Source organism: Cyrtonyx montezumae, unplaced genomic scaffold (assembly GCF_038088225.1).
Source record: "Cyrtonyx montezumae isolate F1298 unplaced genomic scaffold, pur_monq_1.0 scaffold_1, whole genome shotgun sequence".
NCBI lineage: Eukaryota > Metazoa > Chordata > Aves > Galliformes > Odontophoridae > Cyrtonyx > Cyrtonyx montezumae.
In genome coordinates this window covers 17,466,675-17,489,929 of record NW_027071825.1, presented here as the reverse complement: position 1 = coordinate 17,489,929, position 23,255 = coordinate 17,466,675, and the positions used below count along the sequence as shown (strand labels likewise).

General features: G+C 34.2%; 1 protein-coding gene across 1 annotated transcript in view; it reads right to left on the bottom strand.

The window, feature by feature from the left end:
- Positions 1 to 23,255, bottom strand: part of LOC136054599 (pro-resilin-like) — a 42,441-nt gene that overhangs the window by 4,371 nt on the left and 14,815 nt on the right. The window contains exons 30-59 of the mRNA XM_065745897.1: positions 22,328 to 22,363; positions 21,641 to 21,682; positions 21,415 to 21,456; positions 20,508 to 20,549; positions 19,967 to 20,008; positions 17,591 to 17,632; positions 17,440 to 17,478; positions 17,006 to 17,047; positions 16,867 to 16,905; positions 16,398 to 16,408; positions 15,566 to 15,593; positions 15,041 to 15,082; positions 14,144 to 14,182; positions 12,558 to 12,596; positions 11,820 to 11,858; positions 11,520 to 11,558; positions 11,213 to 11,238; positions 10,894 to 10,929; positions 10,151 to 10,180; positions 9,434 to 9,475; positions 7,672 to 7,710; positions 7,027 to 7,065; positions 6,067 to 6,105; positions 5,309 to 5,347; positions 4,572 to 4,610; positions 3,730 to 3,765; positions 2,999 to 3,028; positions 1,839 to 1,874; positions 1,308 to 1,346; positions 95 to 133 (exon numbers count right to left, since the gene is read on the bottom strand). Coding sequence (XP_065601969.1) covers positions 95 to 133; positions 1,308 to 1,346; positions 1,839 to 1,874; positions 2,999 to 3,028; positions 3,730 to 3,765; positions 4,572 to 4,610; positions 5,309 to 5,347; positions 6,067 to 6,105; positions 7,027 to 7,065; positions 7,672 to 7,710; positions 9,434 to 9,475; positions 10,151 to 10,180; positions 10,894 to 10,929; positions 11,213 to 11,238; positions 11,520 to 11,558; positions 11,820 to 11,858; positions 12,558 to 12,596; positions 14,144 to 14,182; positions 15,041 to 15,082; positions 15,566 to 15,593; positions 16,398 to 16,408; positions 16,867 to 16,905; positions 17,006 to 17,047; positions 17,440 to 17,478; positions 17,591 to 17,632; positions 19,967 to 20,008; positions 20,508 to 20,549; positions 21,415 to 21,456; positions 21,641 to 21,682; positions 22,328 to 22,363 — 1,112 coding nt within the window. The remainder of the gene's footprint in view (positions 1 to 94; positions 134 to 1,307; positions 1,347 to 1,838; positions 1,875 to 2,998; positions 3,029 to 3,729; positions 3,766 to 4,571; positions 4,611 to 5,308; positions 5,348 to 6,066; positions 6,106 to 7,026; positions 7,066 to 7,671; positions 7,711 to 9,433; positions 9,476 to 10,150; positions 10,181 to 10,893; positions 10,930 to 11,212; positions 11,239 to 11,519; positions 11,559 to 11,819; positions 11,859 to 12,557; positions 12,597 to 14,143; positions 14,183 to 15,040; positions 15,083 to 15,565; positions 15,594 to 16,397; positions 16,409 to 16,866; positions 16,906 to 17,005; positions 17,048 to 17,439; positions 17,479 to 17,590; positions 17,633 to 19,966; positions 20,009 to 20,507; positions 20,550 to 21,414; positions 21,457 to 21,640; positions 21,683 to 22,327; positions 22,364 to 23,255) is intronic.

The window sequence follows — 23,255 nt, the reverse complement described above, 5'->3', positions numbered from 1 at the left end:
GTGACCAGGAAAATGGATGCAACTTTCAGCATCAAATAACTGACTCAGAGGTAAACAGAAAGCATTAGGAGTGATGGGAATAGAATTCACTTACCTGGCCGCCATACTGGCTGCTTCCTGAGTAAGAAGATCCCTATTAAGGAGAGGAAAACAAACAAACAAACAAAACCAGAGGAAACTTAAGTATTTGCAGAATAACAATGGTTACTCTTTTCTATTGCACAGAATGAAATATTACAAAAAGACCTTGCGAGCTGAGATATCAGCAGCAATCTGGAAAGTGTATTATCTAAGAGGCTGCAGTGAAAGACTTCTGACATCATTCCTCTGAACTGCTGAACTGCTGAAAGTAGTAAATTTGTCAGTCACAAAAGACCCACTAAGAGTGGTCTTTGACAAATACATGGATATAAAGTGTCCTTATGGGTGGTTTATTTGTGACTCTGTTAGGCAAGGTGTACATTCAGAGAGATTTGCATTTTTATTTTCCTTATTATTTCAAAAAAAGCAATGAGAGAAAAATATGATTTGTTTTTGTTTGAAGCTTTTAAAAACTGAGTTATTTAGACCTCTCTCCTCTCCTTGGTTTGACAAATCATTGGCTTAATAGGTTGATACTAAACCCAAATGCTCTCCAGAGGGGAAAAAAAAACAAAGCAAAAAACCATGAAATTGAACTGTTTTTAGTATAATGGGATGAAACTTTGCAAGCACAGTAATGTCAGTGTATTCCAATTTCTTATTAGATAGCTAACAAATATGATAGATAGATATTTGGGCCAGTAAAATTTCTCAAACTGTGACGAACTACCAAGTCCACAAAAGGATTACGAGGAGCTGCTTACAGTAACAGATTTGAATTGCAGCTGAAGGTGAGTGAAGTATTATTATTATGGGGAACACACCCGAATTTGTATTTTCAAACAATATATATTAGTCTGTTTTGCAACATATTTCTGAGTAATATATCTAAACAAAAGCAAAAAAAAACCAACATATTAATAATGTAAATAATTGAAAAATAACACAGAAAATAGATTTTGAATTGGTGCCATAGCCATGCAAAACTGAAACATGGATGGTTAAGTTATCACTCTGGAGTTAAATAACTGGAATTATGATCTATTCAGCTTTTTTACAGTAAAGTCCATCCATGCTATTCCATGTATGTTACCAACAGTCCCTGCTTTCAGATACCTATTGAGTGTAAATGACTGACTGAAAAACTTTCTGGCAGTAAATGCACAGCATCATATTTTTCATTTAATAAGTAACAGGTAGGAATCTTTGAAAGAAGAGTTGCTTGCCTGTCCTCCATACTGATTGCTTCCAGAATAAGATGAACCCTGTAAAAGAAATGTGAATCTCACACCTTATGCAAGTTTTTTTTTCTTCTTTTTATAGTACCTGGCACCAAATTCTAGACCTAATCTAATTGGTGTTATAAATATTTCTTACCCAGAAGAACGTTACATAATTATTAATGGAGAGGCGAACAGCTCTTTATGAGCACACCGTGTTAATGGTTTATGCAAAGTAATGAACCCTATGAAATATCATTTCAATTACTTTTCTGAAGTAAGCAGGTTTCTAAAACTACAATTTTGGATACTACTAAAATTTCATCTACAGTGAAGTCAACAGATATTTATGAAAAGATATAACAGAAATCTGAAGAGACTGACTCAATAAAAAGTCAGATACACATTATGAGAAGCACTGCTCTTACTTCTGTGACTAAACTCAATATTTACTTACTTCTGGCCAAACATTGCAAAACTGAGCCATGTTTATTTCTGCTAGTGTCATCTCTATCAGTGTGAAACAAAAATGCTTACCTGTCCACCATGGTAGTTGCTTCCTCCGAAAGAGCCCTGCATTTAACAAAAAATCACAGAATCACTGAACTGTAAGGGTTGGAAGGGACCTCTAGAGATCATCTAAGTCCAACCCCTCTGCCAAAGCAGGCTCCCTAGTTACTTTATATAAAATTCAGTCTCATGTAGAGTAAAATCAAAAGAGAACATCTTGACCTAGTGCACTGGGGAAGTTATTTACACTGGTTACTAGCATACTTTTCTACTTTGCTGATCAAACAAGTAAAGGGTTTAGTTAGTCCTTATTCTTTTATACTGATTGCTTGCAAAGAGAAATAAGCTGACATTCATATGCTGTTTTCAACAATTCTAATAATGGTATAATCATGGCACGTTCTTGCATGATTTCATAATCTGAGAAAAGGAAGAAATTTTGACAAAAGATAACTGAATCATCTTCAAAAGTAAACTAGCTTACATTTCAGCAAAGTAGGTTATTTTTTAATATTTAAAAAATATAACAAATTTAGAATCATAGAATCCTTAGAGCTGGAAGGGGCCTCTGAAGGCCATCTAGTCCAACTCCCATACACTAAGTGAACAGAAACATGATAATATCTCCAATTTTTTAAACCTGTTCTGCTCGCAGTTGAAAGCACTGTGAGTCAAGGTTTTTAGATTTAAGTTTCACTAGTTCAGTCATACTGTTAGTAACCATCATAAGAACAGTGGTATTAAACAGTCACAATAAAACAGCATATAAACTATGAGATATCTGGGAAACAGAGATTCTTTGGAAACATCTGTGCCTCCCTTACAAGCTAAAAGAAATTAAATACTTTGAAGCAGTTTAGAATGTCTGAGTTCTTTACATAATTGGCTCTGGACTAGAGAACATTAGTGTTTGTTTAATCCAGGGTGGGGAAAGTGCCATTTATTTCCCATGTATTTTTCTAAAAATAAAAATGCATCTGGATAGCCAGTTTGAATACAATATCACAGTTGCAAGCTGATTAGTATCTTTTTCTTTATCAGGTCCAAACTCTCTCACTTAAGTACAATGCCAAACAATTTGTATTTGTATAAATTCATAGAAAAAGTTAATTAAAGAAAGTTAGTTCTTTGAGAACTTTCTGATTACACATTACTATGAAAGGTATAGAAAGACAAAGAATACTTACTGGACTCCCACCAGGACAATAACATCCACCCTGTATTACACACAAAACAAACAAACTTATTTTCAAGAAACTATATGATCGGAAGAAGACTTTGAATTAAGTCAGACACTTATTTTGCTATTACAAGAAAATAAAACAGAATCACACTACGCCATCTGAAAATTAGCTCCTTTCTCTTTTATGATCCTTTCAGACAAACTGTGCACTTACTGATTGATATATATTTTTTTAAATTTAGTCCAAGTTGTCATTTAAGCTTATAATAACAATCATGTCAAAATGGTGAGTAAAAAAGCCTGAGCATCACTACAGAAAAACTATTATTTCCCTCCCCCAAAAGAAGCCAAAGCAACTGCAACACACACAGAATTCTTACATGCTACAGATGTTATGGAAAACACTAAAGATGACCCCCAGCGGAGGCCTGCAAGGTGATTTCTAACCTGACAAAGATGAGACATGGCTTAGGTTCACCATTCAGTGTCTCAAACACAATGTGGTTGAAGTGGGTAGGAAGATAAACACAAAGACAACTGACATTTAGACAGGTGGCTACTCTGGGCCTCCGGGATCTCTGAATGACGTGTCAGAAGAAAACAGCATACTACTTAGGCTGTGGACAAGGAATGTGGTGAGGAAAAGCAGTTCTAGTGGAGGAAAGCCACAGAAGGTAAACTGAGAGTGCCTGTGATACTAGCAGGGCTGAATGGTGTAGAGAAAGAAAAGCATACCTGTCCACCGGATTGGCTGCCTCTTGAAGGTGAACCCTGGAATGAAAAATTAGAAATTATTTCTGTGTTACTGTGTAATATTCCCACGTCATTACTCTGCTCCTTAGTCTTTCAAATTGCTTCTGTTTAAAAATGACTAAAAAAATATCATTTGAACAAAGATGAGCTTAAAGAAGCATTTCCAATATAGCAAAGCAGACCCCATCGCATTCTCTCATGCTGCGACATTTTACACAGACCCATTCTTTGCAATCCTTGCTTAATTTTACTTAGAGCTACTCTGTCTTAGAATGTTTGAGCTTTTGATTTTGTTTTTCTTTTTGTTTCAAAAAAACAAAACTGCAAATATTATGAAGGTTTACGTTTTACTTGTCTGCTATACTGACTGCTTCCTGAAGAAGCCATAGTATAAAAGACACAAGAAAAAACTGTATTTATTGCACATTCCTAAATGTATGTCTTGTTATTAAAAATACCATTTTATTTGTTCTCCGTGGATTTAAACACCACAGGAATATGAACTGTTTCTTTAAAGCTATTTTAAAATAAGAATTGGTTTTTAAAACTGCTACAGTTAAAACTGGACAAGAAAGTTCAAAATAAAGGCAGTTTCAGGCAACTGTGCATGGCACATCTGCAGAGGATTCACCACTCAGGGTAGACCTGTTGTTTTACTTTCCTGCATGGGCTAACATAGGAGGTCTCACATGCACCTGCTCTGCCTGAATAGTGCTTTGCTGTAAACCAATCCTTTACAAAGGACCTTGTTTTTCACAGAACAGAAATAGAGAAAAAGGTGAACAAATGAACAACAACCCATACATAGAAAAGACAATTCTCACCTGTCCTCCATAATGGCTGCCACCTGAGGAAAATGGACCCTGACACAAAGAAACCAATTGTTTCTATCAAAAGGGTTCTTTGAGAGTTTTTGAAAGAAAGACTACATTATTTCTCTGCTTTATAATGAAAGTTTACAGAAAAGCAGTCATCCTATTCTTTTATGTTTTCTATGTGAATTAGGGACTGTCAATAATGTATGAATCTTCTACAACACCGATAGCACAGACTGATCATGAGCTATTATTATTCTATACATAGTTGCATCTTGAGGGAAGATACTGTGACTGAAAATTTTTCACCTCTTATTCCCTTTCCAGTAAACCTGACAGGAGATATTTGCAGAGTCCAAGGGCCAGTTTGATGAGGATTTCAGTATATATGTCAGACTATACCAAAAGACAACACTAGGATCCTCCTCCATCCTCTTTCACCTCATCAGAGCATGAAACACACTCCCTTAACAACACTTAACCTTCCCCTCTGTTCCCTCCCTGAGGCACATCACTGCTCTGACACCAGCTCTGAGGGAAGAGGTATTTCACCTGCTGAGGTAGAGAAGAGATAAAACCCGCTTCCAGTCACTCCTTACTATTAGAGACCTAAGGAACCAAGACAGTAGAAGACAAGTAGGATCTAGAATGAGGAGAGAAGTCAGAAGGTAGAACTAGACTGAAAATGTGTTTAATGTGATACAGCAGAAGTATTGAACCATCATATTTTTAGTATTTTTTCTCACCTGCCCTCCATACTGGCTGCCTCCTGAGAAAGGTGAACCCTGAACATAAACAAAAAAGAAACTGAAACTTCTTCACACGTATATCATGAGGCTTTAAACATTTTTGTTCAGCCTCAGGAAGTACTGATCTAGTTAAGAGTGATGTGACATGTTACCCCAAGGAACTGTATTTACACATAATTTTATGACCTAGTTCTGCAGATGTCAGGAGCCAACTGTATCAACCATGTATTTTACACACTATTTCTTCTTAATCTTAAATGTGGTCTTCAACTAAACTTGTTTAATCACAGTAAAAACCACAATGCTACAATAAAGATTTACTTAAGACTAACATACATTAAGTTAAGGTAGACATGTGTGTAGACAATCAATATGCTAAAAATTATGCACAGGTAAAAATAAATGGGAACTAAATGAATGCTTACTTGTCCACCATAATGGCTGCCTCCATAAGATGGTGATCCCTGGAAAAATATAGAAAATCTTTTTTTTCTATTTCACAAGGTATATATGATTGACAGTTATGAAAGGAAAAAAATCTGTATTTTGTTATTTCATTGTTTTGTTTGTAACCTTAAAGAATAAACTTTGCATTTTGTCTTCTTTGAATTCACAATATTACTGCAGAGAATACATCACTTTAAGGCTTTCCTAATATTAAACAGAGATATTTATCTTGATAATGCTTTACTCAGTAAGAGCCAAATACTGGTAAAAATACACATCATATAGAAATACTGAAATTAAGAGCTTACATGTCCACCATATTGGCTAGCTCCAGAAGAATATGACTCCTGTAAAAAATGCCAGAGAGATGAGTTATCTGCTATAGGATTTCCTTAAATTAAAACATGACTTTCAACATGAGCAAGATAGCCAGATAAGAGCAAAGACAGGTAGCAAGACTTTCAGTATAATTTAATTACTGGATTTCAAATCTTAAGCTTTCACTTGAGGAAATACCTGAATTGCCAATTCATACTGAACCTGTTACTCACGTATTTTAAGAGCTTCTGTTTTCCTTGATGACTGTACAGTACAACATCACAGTAATCCTGAAAGCACTTTCCCTATTCTGCAGAAACAGAATTCTCTGTCTTTGTCAATATCATAATTAAAGTTATTCTCTACCTTGCCACTCCACATTCCTGATTTCTCTCAGAGATAAACAACAGAAAATTATTTCTGCACATTCTAGCACATGTCCCTACGTGCATGATGAAAGATACTCTTTTGGAGAAAAATCATATCCTGCAGATGATGTAGAGTAAAACAAAATATTCACCCTAAATCAAACTTCTTTGTCACCAAGCCAAATAGCCTTGTTACAGAAACTAGCCTTTTTGTCAACCTTGACAAATGGTTTTTTGTTTTTGTTTTTTTAGATTATTTTTTTCCATGACTCACATTCTTTATTTCTGGTAAATGACCGTATGTCACTGTTAATTACCATGCTCTGTATGATCTTCATCTCTTCCATGTCAGTGTGCTTGTAATTCTGAGACAGAATGTACACCTCAGCCATCAGCTGGGACTTTTCATAGTGCTTAAACACTTCAGCCGTACTCTCATTCCCTCTGTGCCTTAGCTTGAGGACTTTCTGTCTAAAGACTGCCATACCAGCTTCCACACAAGCTGTAACTCAAGTGGCCAGCACTTGCCAGTCCTAAAAAGCACTGGGGCAGAGAACACAGTAACATGTAAGGAGTGCTTACCCGTTCACTCTGACGGTTGTTAGATGGTGAGGAGGAATCCTGTAAAATATTTGAATCCAGTTATTTTAGGACAAATACTTTTTTGTCTAAGCAGGACAGAAGGCAATGAAAACTACTGCTTTGTTTGTGTGACTTGTTGGGACAGTTAAATTTGGAGGCTGTAGGCTAAGCAGAATTCTTTCAAGGTCTGTCTTTGCTCATTTCTGGTAGAGTGACATTTATGTATCTGGAAACCTGAATTTCAAGGCCAAAGCTAAAAAGTACAAATTGGCTAATTAAGGGATCTCTGAAAACAAAGCCAAGTAATCTTATTGACACCTCATACAGCAAGTGATCTCCACAAAGCAGTGAGAATAGATTTATCTTTTATTTTTCTTAATGAAAAAAAGTTGACAGGGAATCAAAAATGCTGCATTTTAATTCATTGTTTACGACATGTTTACCATCTGTTTTCTTGTATGAGCTTCAGTAAGCAAGTCTCACATAAATAAAGGCAACTATTTGACAGATCAAACTTAATGACAAATTCTATTTACTGAGATCTTGGTCTTAACATTCCCACATGAAAACACTGAACTGAAGTTTGCGAATAGGCACTATTTTTCAAAATGACAAGCTGGCTCTTCTTTGAAAATGAGTACTTACATAGCTACTGTAACTGCTTCCTCCAGAATAAGATGTGTCCTGGGAAAAATAAATCAGTTATTTTTCTATACAGAATTTTTTTGAAGGATGACTTCTTGAAGGACAATAGTACATACAGTTCTATTTTACTCTTTTGCTTGAGTTTAAAAGCCATGCAAAATTTATTCTTCCTTATTTTGCTATTACATCTAGAATTTTAAATGCCACTATCCACCACAATGTCTGTCTCCACAGTTCTTTCAGGGGCATCAGTTATTTTACATCAAATAATCTGATGGAAGGATAGGTAGCTTCTTCCAGTTTAATATCAGTGAACACACTGAAGAACTACACACTCGCAAGAAGCTTTTAATAATCATTCTTGCAGAGTTCTATGAACTTTTTGAGTACTGCTGGTTTTCCACAAGATCTGCTAAGCTCACTAAGAAAATAGGCTGTTTTGCAGTTAGTACATGATGTTAAGCACTTATCAGAAATGTGTCCTTAATAAGTGCTCAACATGGCTTTTCAACTGCACTGTAAAGATATTAAAAGACAAAATTCTGAGATAGACTGCAACAAACACTTGGGGGAGTGGTACCCGGAACATCTACACACTGTAGTCTGGATTTGAGCATGCCTTTGAGACAAAAATTCCTGATAGTCTCTAGTTGTTACAGTTTTGATTGCATCAGGAAGAGTACTCAGAGGCAATAAATTGGATGCCAGTCAGATAAAACTAAATTGAAGGATGTTCTCTAGGGTCACACTTAATACCTTCCAACAGTAAAATGACATTTGGTCAATTGGATCAGAAATAACTTTCCCTGAAACTCATGGCTATCAGTTCACAACCAATCACTGTTTCACTCTATTTCTGTTTCCATATATCTGCAGCACTTGTTGATACATAGCCACTATGTTCCCTCATTCCTTATACACAGTTCCTGATTCAGAACTGCCACATAAAGATGGCCAAGTCAGTATAAGAAAGCCTCATACCCAACAGGTAGTTTTGAAGAAAACAAATCCCACCATCAGCAATATGAAGGATGTAGAACACTGATGATTAAGATTTACTTCTTGCCTGTACATAAACACATTCCTCCTCCTCAAAAGAGAGCATGAGGCCAGTCTTATTTATCACACAGTATTAATTTTGTATGGTACACTTGTGTAGCTGTGTCTAATCTGGCTTCATATCAACTAGTAGTCTGAAAATAACATCACAGATTTCAGTGCTAAATACAGAAAGATCCAAGTGCTTTTTCGTGCCATGCATATGGAGCCAGTAATGTACTGTGTGATTTTCTAAAGCATGAGGAACAGAACAGATTCTGAACATTTTTAAACAGGTCTCTGCTGCAAGAGTTCTTATCTGTATGAGGAGGTTAACATCAAGAAATTGCTGACTTATGAAATGCTAAACTCTTTCAATGAATGATCTGAGAGAAATACAAATACAAATCTGTGTCCATAAGGTATGACATAACTTCAAAGAAGGCAGTGGTAACTGAATCCCAAAATAAATAATTACATTGATATGTACGTGTGTTTCTGCTAGACATTTTCCATTCAAAGACTTCTGCTTGAATGAATACTATTTCAGATGGAACGAGAAGCTGAGATGCAAAAATGTTCTGTGTATATTTTTAAGAGTAACAAAAATGGGCTATTTTTTAGAAGTATATGAATATTCAATACTAACTTTTTGATTTCTCTAACTATCATACTGACAAAACAAACATTGGGTACTCTTAAAAAGCTGATGAATACTGCTTACATTGGAAGAGGAATTACTTCTGAGTGAGGAAGATAATCCACTCTGTATGGGAGAAGAGAAATGAAACAACAAAAACAATAACAGCAAAAACATCAAAAAGAGGAAAAACAAACTAACTTTGATCAAATTAAAAATGAAACAAAACCTTACAATGGCTCTTCCTTGTCAATTTAAAGAAAGAATATCACAATCTGAACTGGAATTACCATTAAACTTCACTTTTAGTAACTTGCCAAGATAGTCAATAGTCTTTTTTTTGCCAGTAAGACTATAAATCACAAATTGCTTTGTATCTGGACATAACTGATTACCTAGAAAATAAGAATTGTAGAAACCATATATTACTGTATTTAACAGACTTCAAATACTCAGGAAAATAATTGTCACCTTCCTTTGAAGTTTTTAGATATTTATTTTGGAGAGGGCATATACCTTTCTATAAATACTTTATGGCAACAGGAAGCCATCGTTCAATGAATAAATGATGCTGCCAGCTGTGGACATCTGAATCCTTGGCATTGTAAGAATTAAATTCTATTGTGTCAGTAATAGGAACATAACCAAAGGAATAACAATACAAATTTGAAAAGTACATTCAAATAGATAATTAAATAACTTAGTAGTAAGTAGGTCAACAGATAATTGTCCAAATAATATAAACATTCACTTACACATATATATGTATGAGAAAATATTCACTGAACAAATAACACTTACAGAACTTGCACCAGAGCAATCACATCCACTCTGTAAAGAATGCAAGAAATATTTAAGAACTCAAAAACGGTACTGAAAGGGACTCTAGTTGCAATTCAAATTATTTCTGCAAACTCAGTTACACAAACTATAAAATTACATCCATATCTGCCCAACTGCTTTCTAGAACATAATCTGGTTTTATTCTTTTCATTCTCTGCAACTCTTCGTGCACTTGTTGCTCTGATAGGGTAAAGCCTTCTAGATTATCTTCAAATGTTACCTACTTATGAATTGTACTCACTAAAATGGTGAGTAAAAAAGCCTGAGCATCACTATAGAAAAACTGTTGTTTACTTCCCTCTCCCAAAAGAAGCCAAAGAAGCTGCAACACACACAGAATTCTTACATGCTACAGATGTTGTGGAAAACACTAAAGATGACCCTCAGCGGAGGCCTGCAAGGTGATTTCTAACCTGACAAAGATGAGACATGGCTTAGGTTCACCATTCAGTGTCTCAAACACAATGTGGTTGAAGTGGGTAGGAAGATAAACACAAAGACAACTGACATTCAGACAGGTGGCTACTCTGGGCCTCCGGGATCTCTGAATGACGTGTCAGAAGAAAACAGCATACTACTTAGGCTGTGGACAAGGAATGTGGTGAGGAAAAGCAGTTCTAGTGGAGGAAAGCCACAGAAGGTAAACTGAGAGTGCCTGTGATACTAGCAGGGCTGAATGGTGTAGAGAAAGAAAAGCATACCTGTCCACCGGATTGGCTGCCTCTTGAAGGTGAACCCTGTAAATGGTTATATTTTCATTGACAAGATCATTTTTAAATTTGACATGTCTATTTGATCAAAATGTATCATCTTTTACTCTATAATCTTTGTCTGAAAAGATCTATAATGTTATGAATCCAATTTTGTCTGCAGAAAAAAAAATAAACTACCCTAAAAAGTTGGGCATTATCAATTCCTCAATATTATCTTGAAGACATACTGGCATAGATCTAAAAAATATATAATAAAATAAAGAAAAAAAAAAAAGAAAAAGAAAAACTTCCCACCTGCCCACCATACTGATTGTTTCCTGATGAGGATGAGCCCTGAAAAAAATTAAAAATCATTTACTTTTTATTTTAAAGATACACATTAAAAATATTTATTACTTTCATTTGTTTCTTAACATTAGAACAATATTTATTCTATATTAGCAATTTTTAACACTCTGCTTCTACTTGGACATATATGTAAAGCTATAGAAGGAATAAGTATTTATGCACCAAAGAATTTCATTCCTTATTAAAAATGTTCTATAATACAGAATAAATCATTTTTTTGTGTAACATACACTTTAAGTGAAAAAATACATAATATTAATATTTACCTGTCCACTGGAGTAGCCACCACCTTGAGAAGATAATCCCTGCAAAAATAGACACAATTTATTTCTGTTTGTCATGCATTTATAAAACAAGACTGTGTTGCTGAATAGTTGTATGCATATTTTTATAAAACAGACTTTTTCATAAATTGATAATCTCATTTCACAAGACATGATTATAGACCTCATGAGAAATTCTAGAAGGAGATAAATAGTTAGGCATAATTTATTTGTCAGGATCACTTTCAAAAGAACAGCCACTTGGGAAGGGAACTGCAAATAATGAATAAAATAGATGCTTACATGTCCACCTGACTGGCTGCCTCCAGGGGAATAAAAATCCTGGAAAAATGTATTGAAAGTACATGAAAAAAAACCAAGACTTCCTTTCTTTTGTATTATGGAAAGATCATGATGGAAGCTGAATTCTCTTTCTTGTGCCTCCACATTCCTTAATTAGCTCTCACAGACTGTTCAAGAAAAACATCTTTCTGCATAGAACAGCACATGCCTCTTTATCCCTGTTGATAAATGGCCTTTTGGAGAATGTATATTTTGGACACAATTACTAATGAGTTCTTGTACAACCATCAAAATAATTTCCCTGTCACTGTATTCTCAAACGAATTAATAAAATTAATGTCAAATAAAAAAGACAGGAAGCCCTCATAAATATAGCATAAAGCACGATGAAGCACAGAGTTTTGCTTAGAACATATGCTGGACATGCTACAGAATGGAAGCTTTTTGCAGCAGGGCAATGAACACAATTGTGCAGGAACCTGAACAAGTAAATTGTGGTATAATGTTCATAGCGGTGAGTCTGAAATTCAAGAGTACACCTCAGCCATCAGCTGGGACTTTTCATAGTGCTTAAACACTTCAGCCGTACTCTCATTCCCTCTGCACCTTAGCTTGAAGACTTTCTGTCTAAAGACTGCCATACCAGCTTCCACACAAGCTGTAACTCAAGTGGCCAGCACTTGCCAGTCCTAAAAAGCACTGGGGCAGAGAACACAGTAACATGTAAGGAGTGCTTACCCGTTCACTCTGACGGTTGTTAGATGGTGAGGAGGAATCCTGTAAAATATTTGAATCCAGTTATTTCAGGACAAATACCTTTTTGTCTAAGCAGAACAGAAGGCAATGAAAACTACTGCTTTGTTTGTGTGACTTGTTGGGACAGTTAAATTTGGAGGCTGTAGGCTAAGCAGAATTCTTTCAAGGTCTGTCTTTGCTCATTTCTGGTAGAGTGACATTTATTTATTTTTAATTAGATATTCAATACAGAGTAATAAATAAATGAGGCCTTATTATAATCCACATTATTTCCCCTTAGAATGCTCTAGAGAAGAATGGTTATACTTTAGAAAATGTCTTCCTCGTTTTAGTTTCTTTCATAAGCCTTGTTGTCCTGTCCAGTAATACATTTTAACTTTGCTAAATATCCACAAGTAAATTTTGATTAAAAAACTGTAGTGGAAACTAATAATAATTATGACTGTAGTGCACAACTATGTTTATAAAAAATCTGTGATGAACCACTTCCCACTAACCAGAGCACTGGAAAACAGATTTAGTAGAAAGACATCTAAAATATAATTAAATACATAACACTTCACGGAAATGAGAAATTAAACATGGAAAGTTTTACAAACACCTCCACCAGAATTAATGGAATTTATAAGAAGATGCCTTTCCTTCCGAATAAAGTAACAAAAAAGAAAACAATGCATTAAATCACACCATCCACATGCAATATGAAAGAACATAGGTCTTATGTGGAAAAAAAACAAACAGAAAAAAGATATACAGTTTGAATTAAAGATGGAAGGAGAGGGAACAAGTTCCTGCAGTAGTGATAAGTAAAGTTGTATCATAAAAAATGAAATTATATCAAAATCAAGGGTCAAACAGGATATATTTTCTCAAAAAAAAAAAAAAAAGACAAGTTGATCTTATTAAAGATTATAAGAGCAACTACATTTGAAAGTCTTGATTTTATGGGAAGAAATAAGATGAGACAATTATTTTGAGAGTTCAGATTTATGAACACATATGGATTATACTCTTAAGGAAATAAACCACAAAATGTAATCTTAAGAATCAGAATGGCCAATTGGATTTACTGATAATACTGCTTTTGTTGTACTATTAATCAGTGTTATTGCATTAAATTAAATAATTGAAAAAATATTTTAAATAACCCACTGAAAGTAAGAGGAATCTGGTTGTTCTGTATATTGTGAGCATATACTGATGTGGAATTTTGACAGAAAACATGAAATAAAGAAGAGGTTCCCTAGTAAACACTATTTCTAATGACCAATATAAAAATGTATGATTGTTACAAATCAGAATTGTTGTAATTGTAATGTGTCAAGTCCTTACCATACTATTAAAAAAAAGTGACATTATTTAAAATTCCATTTTCCTTTATCTATAGAGACAATCTTATTTCAAAGAAGTTCTTGCAGAAAGTTACTAAGCAACACAGACTATTAGAGTATGCTATGAAGGAACTCTTGAAGATAAGATTATGAGATAGGAAAAGGTTCACATAAGCACCTAGTTACTTCATAAGGCAGTAAATTATGAGATTAATATATTTGAATAGGAGTGCTTACACTGTAATCAGATTCACTAACTCCTATGGAAGGTGAATCCTGCAAAGCAATAGAAACACATTTATTTTCATATAGGAAGGATTCTTTTATGATCTTACTTGTAGAGAATATAAATTAAAAGAATAAAAATAATGTGCCACATAGAATCTCCAATTTTCCCTAAATCAAGGAATAATCAATAAAAAGATATACTACCTTACCTGCTGCTTAAACAGACAAGCTTAAGAATCAACAATAACACAAACATATAAGTACACAATACAACTATCTTGTAAATATGTTCTCTTTTAGGAAATACTTAAGATAAAGTTAAATTGGGAAATAAACTATTATTTTCATTCAGAAGTCTCATTCTCTTTGATTTGTTTGTAGGACCTACAATATAAGTAGCAATAGAACAACTTCTCAAGAAAAACACTCTAGATTATGTCTTATTTTTAATAAATAATTGTACATGACTTTGGGTGGTTAAAATATAATGCTAACCAAAAAAGAACTAGTGCCTAGAAAACGATTCTACAACAAAGTTCGCATCAATAAATACAGACATTTAAACAGCACACACATTCCCTTGGGCTTCTGCAACACTAAGGTGTGTAAAGTAAATTCACAAATTACTTTTTCCTTTGAATGAGCTGATGCAACAGTAAGACAAAAATAACAGTAAGACAAAAAAACGTACCAGTGAGAGGACTGAATAGTCACAGTGTATTAAGGAAAGTGCATATAGTTCACTACCTTCCGTCCATTACTGAAAATATTAGCAGTTGTAAATAGGTAAATCAAAGGCAAAAGAGAAAGTATCACTTAAAAAAAAATTGAAATATAGAAGCCAGTACATGTAAGAACCAGCACATCAACCGTCAGCTTCTGATGCATGAGAGAAATTATATTTACCTGACCATAAGATCCAGTACCACCATATGTGGAAAATCCATCCTGTTCAGATAACACAAATCATTTTCATACTGCAAACTGAAATTTCATTTTAGAAACACACATACTGTAGTGATCATTTTCTGGGGAGATTGAAAATATACAAATATTTACTGAATTGTGAGAATACATATTGAACAACTCAGTTATATCCCTGTAAAACACTAATTTTAACATAATAATTTAACAAATTCATAGAATAAACTGAATTTCCAAATTGGAAGAGACTTCCATTTGCCTGATAACTAAAATCAGAAAGGCTTGGGCTGAAAAGGGCATTAAAGATCATCTAGTTCTAAATCCTCTGTCATGCACAAGGTTGAAGTTAGGTTTGTTGAGAGCAATAAACTGTAACCATCAGAGGCACATCACTTTTTGTATACTCCCCTGAAAACTTCCAAAATATATACTTCCAAAAAAAAAAATATATATAATGAGAGCTATAAAAAAAAAGAGAGAGAAAAAAGAAAAAAAAAGTGGATTTACCTGACCATAAGATTCACTGTCATTGTCATTGACGGAAGACCCTCCCTGAACAGAAAATAAAAAGTTTAAGATTTTTGTTGTCTCAATTAAGTGTTTTTCTTCTTTCAAGGCCAGTACAGGAATGAAGGTTATGGAATTCTGTGTTGATTGGGAAGATGGACTCCATGATCTATTGAAATCCCTTCCAACTCTGCAATTCTGTGACTTTACAAATGAGGAAAAAAATCTTACCTGTCCATAAGATCCTCCAGGATAGAAGGAAGACCCGCCCTGCAAAGAAAACATTCAGTTACTGTTTTGTACTTTAAATGTACTCTCAATAAAGATGCTTGGACTTCTTCCAGGCAGATACAACAATCAGAATATTTACCTGGTTTCCAGAATAAGAGCTGTGGGAAGAACCTGGGCCTCCCTAAAAGGAAAACAAGAGATCAGCTACTTTCTCGCAGGCAAGATAAATGCATCTGATTCTCATTCTACACTATTGCTCTTAGTTTTGAGCTACCCTTTTTGGTATCTAAATGAAAATTAAGATCAATAATGTTGAAGTAGAAGAAATCTGGCAGCAACTTTCTTAGCCTAATAAATTACGATTTCTTCAAAGTAACCATATATACTTCTCTGTCCTGTTCTCTGTCAAACTTCACAATGCTAGATTCTTTAAGGTTGATGTAACTTAGCTAGTCTAAAAGACAATTGCCAGGTCTGTAATTATGATACTCTGCAGCTACCACAGAACTGGCAGTCCAGAAATCAGGATAATGGGGTTCTGTGTTAACCTAACAAGGGTAGAGGAACAACTACCTGTCCATAGGATCCTCCAGGGTAGAAGGAAGACCCTCCCTGTGCAGAAGAGGACAGAATGGATTACTGTCTTATATTTGGCTACTCCTTCAGGAAAGGTTTGAGATGGGTAGGATACTTAATCTGAATGTTTACCTGGTTACCAGAATATGTGCTGTGTGAAGAACCTGGGAACCTCTGAAAAGAAAGCATATACTACCTATTTTCTTGCAAATAGGATATTACAAATAAATGTACCTGATCCTCAATTTAGGACAAAATTTTTAAAGAAGAAATAGCAATAATTTTCTCAGCTGAATGTGATGACACTTTGGAAGGTCAAACCACGATTTAATTGGTTTTCTTTTGTGGCACACTTCAGGCTGTAGTTTACAGCAAGCTTGATTCATTTGTTGGGAGTTAAGAAGGGTATTTCCTAACAGTCACTCCAGGGGGGAGTATATGAATGAAGATAATCGAAGTCTGTTTTGACTTTAGAAATGAGGAAGCAATCTTACCTGTCCATAAGATCCTCCAGGATAGAAGGAAGACCCGCCCTGCAAAGAAAACATTCAGTTACTGTTTTGTACTTTAAATGTACTCTCAATAAAGATGCTTGGACTTCTTCCAGGCAGGTACAACAACCAGAATATTTACCTGGTTTCCAGAATAAGAGCTGTGGGAAGAACCTGGGCCTCCCTAAAAGGAAAACAAGAGATCAGCTACTTTCTCGCAGGCAAGATAAATGCATCTGATTCTCATTCTACACTATTGCTCTTAGTTTTGAGCTACCCTTTTTGGTATCTAAATGAAAATTAAGATCAATAATGTTGAAGTAGAAGAAATCTGGCAGCAACTTTCTTAGCCTAATAAATTACGATTTCTTCAAAGTAACCATATATACTTCTCTGTCCTGTTCTCTGTCAAACTTCACAATGCTAGATTCTTTAAGGTTGATGTAACTTAGCTAGTCTAAAAGACAATTGCCAGGTCCGTAATTGTGATACTCTGCAGCTACCACAGTACTGGCAGTCCAGAAATCAGGATAATGGGGTTCTGTGTTAACCTAACAAGGGTAGAGGAACAACTACCTGTCCATAGGATCCTCCAGGGTAGAAGGAAGACCCTCCCTGTGCAGAAGAAAGAAGACAGAGTGGATTACTGTCTTATATTTGGCTACTCCTTCAGGAAAGTTTAGATATGAAGCTTCTGAATAGGAGGATGCTTAATCTGAAAGTTTACCTGGTTTCCAGAATATGTGTTGTATGAAGAACCTGGGGCTCCCTGAAGAGAAAAAAAGAACAAGTAATTTTTATCGCAAACAGATGTTTAAGGAAATAAGTCTAACTCTTAATTTCTTTTCTTTCAAAGTATAGACATTTTCTCTCAAATGGGATGCTTCATCGGTTATTAAAAGAGAACACTAGTAATTTTCATTAGAGGTGAAGAACCCTGTTCCTGCCTTTTCAGGTTAAATGACTTATAAAAAGTAATACCTTTTCATCTTAGTCTTTCTACTTACAGAATAGTATGTTGTGGCTGGGAGACTCTACATTGTTAGAGATGATCATGACCCTGACCACATATTACATATCTGCTAAAACATCTAATTCCCAAAGCAGAAATAGTATATAGATCTGATTTTTCAGCTCACCACTTACAGGACAAAGACTTTTCACCAGTACGCAGTATCTATTATTATTTCCACCTTTGCTTCATATACCAAACAATCAAAGTATGCTTGGACTTTTTGCACAGAGAATTTGAAGACTGAGCTCTTGTCTTTAGAAAAACTTAGAGGAAACTTGAGTAACTGCAGTGTGACAAATTTCGTAATCCACATAAGGAAAATCATAATTTCCATTGGGGGAAAAAAAATAAAGAAAAAATTGTTAAATCTACTCATGTTTAAATCTTAATGTACAATCTTTTACCAGGTTGAGGAGAACTTCATAACTGTTAAGTTTTAAAGAAACCTATTTGCAAGTATTTTCCTCCTGGGTTGAAGAATCTTCAGAAACAGATTATTGTATTTTATGCAATATTTTTGATTACTGATTTATCTACAGATAAAAAATCATCTTCACCTTGATTCTTATTATGTAGGAGACCACAGGCAATTTGTTTGCATACTAATCTTAGGTGCTGCTACTGCCATATGTAGAGGACCCACCCTTCACAGAACATTAAAATAACTCCTGTTTTAATTCAGTCCATGCCTTTGGGAAAGACCACTAAACTTTACCATTGGGCGAAGTCAAAAAACAAGACTATTGCTATACAGTTTATCATAAATTAATTCTATCAGTTGATGTTATCACAAACTGAAATAAGAGTTTCTTGTGTAACTAAGTCCATGTATGGAATAATTCATTTTCTAATGGCCCAACTAATGGCTTTTTTTTTTTAATGCTGTTGAAAAAATTTTTTTGAGAGCAAGTAAATATATACTCCATCTCCTGGCCAAGGTTTTCTGGTTTCCTTTCAAAAAACTAAGCCTCTCTGTGCACCAACTGAAAGCATATAGAAAAAAATACTATTGGAATGTATTATTGTATGTATTACACGTAGTCATACCTATACTTCTATACTTGCATGCTTTTTCCTTGTAAATGTATTTGTTTATATAGCATTATGATCACAAGACAAAGCAAAAACATTTTTTTCTTCAATGAAATTTCAATATTATTCATTTTAAGAGGCTAGCATATATTTTTAAAACGTACAGGTCACGATTACTTCTCTAATTATATGAGAGAGGTAGCAGTCTGATAAACCAAAATTACTGTTGTATGTTACAGTTATCCACGGTAAATTCAGAAAACAGTAAATTCTCTACAAAATTTTTTTTTCCTTAAATTGTGTGCATTTTTAATTTAAAAAAAAAAAAAAAAAAAAAAGAAATCCCCAATGAGTTTCTTGTTGAAACTGAAAACTAAAAGAAAAATTACATCATACAGTCTCAAGAAAAGTTTGTATGATAGATCTTCAGGTAGAAGATAGGTGAAGTCAGTATTCACATTCTCTATACTTCAGTACACGGTAACATTTGAGAATCAAAAATACATACCAGATTTTATTATAAAATATTCATATTTTGCTTATTCAAGTAAAAAAAGTCTTAGTACTTGTTTTATGCTGCTCGATTCACAGCTGGAGAACAAGAGCTAGAAGTGCACTTCACTGACAAAAGAACCTTCACCTGCACTGTAAAACCAGTATAGCCACAATGTACATTTAACCTCATTCCTAGGGCTTTCCTGATGCAGAGGTACTGCCTAAAAAACGTGTTACTGAACATGAAGTTGCAGTGATTCGCTTTATGGCAAAGAGATACTTTAAATATTGATTTATTTCAAATGTTTATGTCTTATTTATCTTTTTTTTTTTTTTTTTACATTTTAGTCACAACATTTTATTAGAAGTACAAGAAATCTAATCTGAATGCAATTAACGCATACCTAAAGTAAAACTCACAGTTGTATTTCATTCTCCATAATTCTACCCATTTTTAGGACACTATCAATAATGTTAAAGTTACCTGTGTGTCCATACTTATTAGGTGATTAATTCAAAATATTATGTAGATGTAAGTATAAAATTAGGAAAAAGAATCACCTGTCTAACACCACTGCTTCCATCAGGACAAATGCAACCACCCTATAAATACAAATAGTGAAACTGTTACTGATTTGTAGAAGTTTGAAATGAAACTTTTCTTCATTTGCCAAACTATATTTAGGAAAAGAAAGACCAGAGGACTACAGAGGAACTCTGACTTTCCTACAACTGAAATGACGAGAGTGCAGCATAGTTCTAGATGTTTAATGTTAGCTTTGGAATTTAAACTGACATTACATCTCAGTGCTATGTCTCAATTATAGATGCCTCATCTAGAGAGAGCAATCTGGGAAGTCAGAAGTATCAACATTCATTTACCAATAAGCCACGCGTGAAAGTGTTTAAAAAGAAATTTCATGGAACCATTTCAAATAAATACAACCTGAACAGGGTCATTTAATTTACAGCTTAATCTGTAACTAAACCAATGTTCCACTGCAAAATGGCTGGACTTCAACTCTGACTCCTGATTTTAATTAATTAAAACTACCAGGAAGGTATCTGGACAAGACCAAATAATAACAGAGAAATATCCAACCTGACCACTTGATCCACCACCAGTTGCAATAAATGATCCACCCTGTGAAGAAACCAATCTATTTTATGGAAGCATTTTATCAGATCTAAAGCATATCTAGGAAAAGAATCCAATGACATTAAAAAAATAGTGAGGTGTTAGGTCACAAACTTTGTACTACTTCCCTGCTCTAAACAAAACTATCCATTTGGAATTCTGAAACATTATGAAAATGTGTATTTTCACAATTATATTAATATTTTACAATTAAATTTAACAAATAAATAATGTGCTGACTGGGTAAAATACATACCAAATTGGAGCCAGGAAAACTAATGAAGAAAAGTGCTACTCATTGGAACTCACAGATCTTAGTATTATCAATTTAAACTCTTTGAGACAAAGGACTACGATAATATCTATGTAATGCTGGGTCAAGTAGGTCTACAAATTTCCAAGAAATTGATAGGTACCACAACAGTAAAACATATTTTTAAAAAGCCCAAAAACAAAACAGAATCAGATCCCAGTCTGGATTAGTCAACTTTGACTTTGGAACACAGACATTACTACAACAGTACATAGATTTACAAAACATGAAGACTGGATCTGCTTTTGTGACAGAATTTAACAACATGTACCTTGTTGTTAAATTCTTAGATGAAACATAAATATATATCTGACCATTACCCTTCACTAGTTTTTGTTTCTAAAAATGAGATTTTGAAACTATTTATTTTGTGTCACCTATTTAGTGACAGAAGGCAATACATTCTGGGCCCTTTATCATTATTCACATCTGTAGAATTATAAAAGTACGGGGAAAAAAAATCAGATAAATTAGTGGAGATTAATTTTCAGAAATTAAAATATAATTTATGAGAAAGATCCCTGCAATAAGATGATGGAGCAGAGACTGTGCTATTACCTGGTAGTTAGTGTGGCTGTCATTTGAAGCAGAGGACTCATTCTGCAAAGAAATGAGAAATGACTCACCTTTCAGTAAGGGTAACTAAGTAAAATACACAGTTCTATTGGAAAAGAACTAATTAACTCTAAATAGAATAACCTTTTACAAAAGCTAAATCTTTTGTAACTAATACACCAAAGTAGCTAACATCATCAGTTAAAAAAAAAGTGATGAGTATGGTTACCTGGACATCATAGTCTCTTCTGCTTAAAACATGTGATGTATCCTGTAAAATCAGAGACATCTGCTATTAAGAGTTGGAAACTCTAATCTAGCCATAGGCCTTTTTTTCCTGTACTCACTATTTATAATGACTCCAGATCATTTAAGGCATATATTTGAGTAGAAATGCCTTATTATAAAAGATCATTCACACAATTTTTATAAGCTTCTGCAATCTGACTTGAAGCTATATAATACATTATCTGTATATCCTTTACATGACAGAAAGCAAAATAAATTTCCAAACATTACATTTTTAGTTCATTATTATATCTTACTTCAGCTATATTTTGGCTGCCCTCTGTTTGCACAACACATTAATTTTGACTAATCATAGCTTGGAGGAACTCTATATGTCCTTCTTGAAGAATAGGAATTTGAGTTGCCCTGTATCTCACAACAAGTCTTCATGTCATGAATTTTTTCATGTATTACATATACAATACACATGTACACACACATACATATACTTTAAAATAAGTTCCTCAAAAAGAGCAAATGCCCAAGCTCTTTTATTTTAGTTTATCTTTAAACAGGAGAACATTAATTAGATCAAACATATTTGGGAAAAAAATCAGAGATAATCATGAAAAATTAGGCATAATTTGGATAAAAGTCCTACAGACCAGTGGAAAAAAGAGAGACTTACTCTGACAACAACTTTCCTCTTCACACAGCTAGAACTCTGTAATGAAATCAGAAGCTATTTATTTATTTATGGATGGAGATATCCACACAAAGAACTTTCTGTAAGATTCTATCTAAGCATGTCAAAGGAATACATTTAGGGAAGGGAAAAGTTCTACAGAATTTTGGTTGACCTCACTTTCAATAGATGATGCAGTGGTAAATATTTGTATTAGGTAGCTTTATGTTTAAATAATTTTAATATTTCTAGACTGGTTTTGGAGCAAGAGACGAAAACATAATTTACCTTCCAAAATCATTGTACTACAAAAATGAGTGCCAAGCTCATTAGCATATTTCTTCCTGTGTAACCAGTTTAATCTCAGACCTAACTGCACCATAATGCATGACTAATAAACAGTGAGATAGAAAAGTCTGTTTTCAGTGTGGTGTCATGTCCTCCCTCCACTGAATTCAGTATATTCAATGAATCACAGTATCGTAGGGGTTGGAAGCAACTTTTGGAGATCATCTAGTCCAACACACGTGATAAAGCAGGTACCATACAGTATGTTGCACAGGAAAGCAAAGAGTGATTCCAATTTTCAGTAAATTTGCCTGAATAGTAACAAAATCAGAAACTACTAATGTAATAGAAAGGAAAAACAGGGAAAAGAGTGAAGTGGTAGAGCACATGGCTGACAACTGAAAAGAAGGCAAGTAGCTGATGACAGGTTACTGTAGATGTCAGTAAAAAGGGAGAAAAGGAGAGTTTCTATGAACAGAAGGGATGGAATAATTGCTTAGTCACAAACTGTCCACGTGTCACTATTTCTCCTGGTAGGACAGAAGGAAAAGTCATGACAAGTATCACCTGAGGACTAGCATCTATGCATGTTTAATTTAAAACTAGTGTCAAAAGATTGAGGCAGCAACATATCTCATATAAA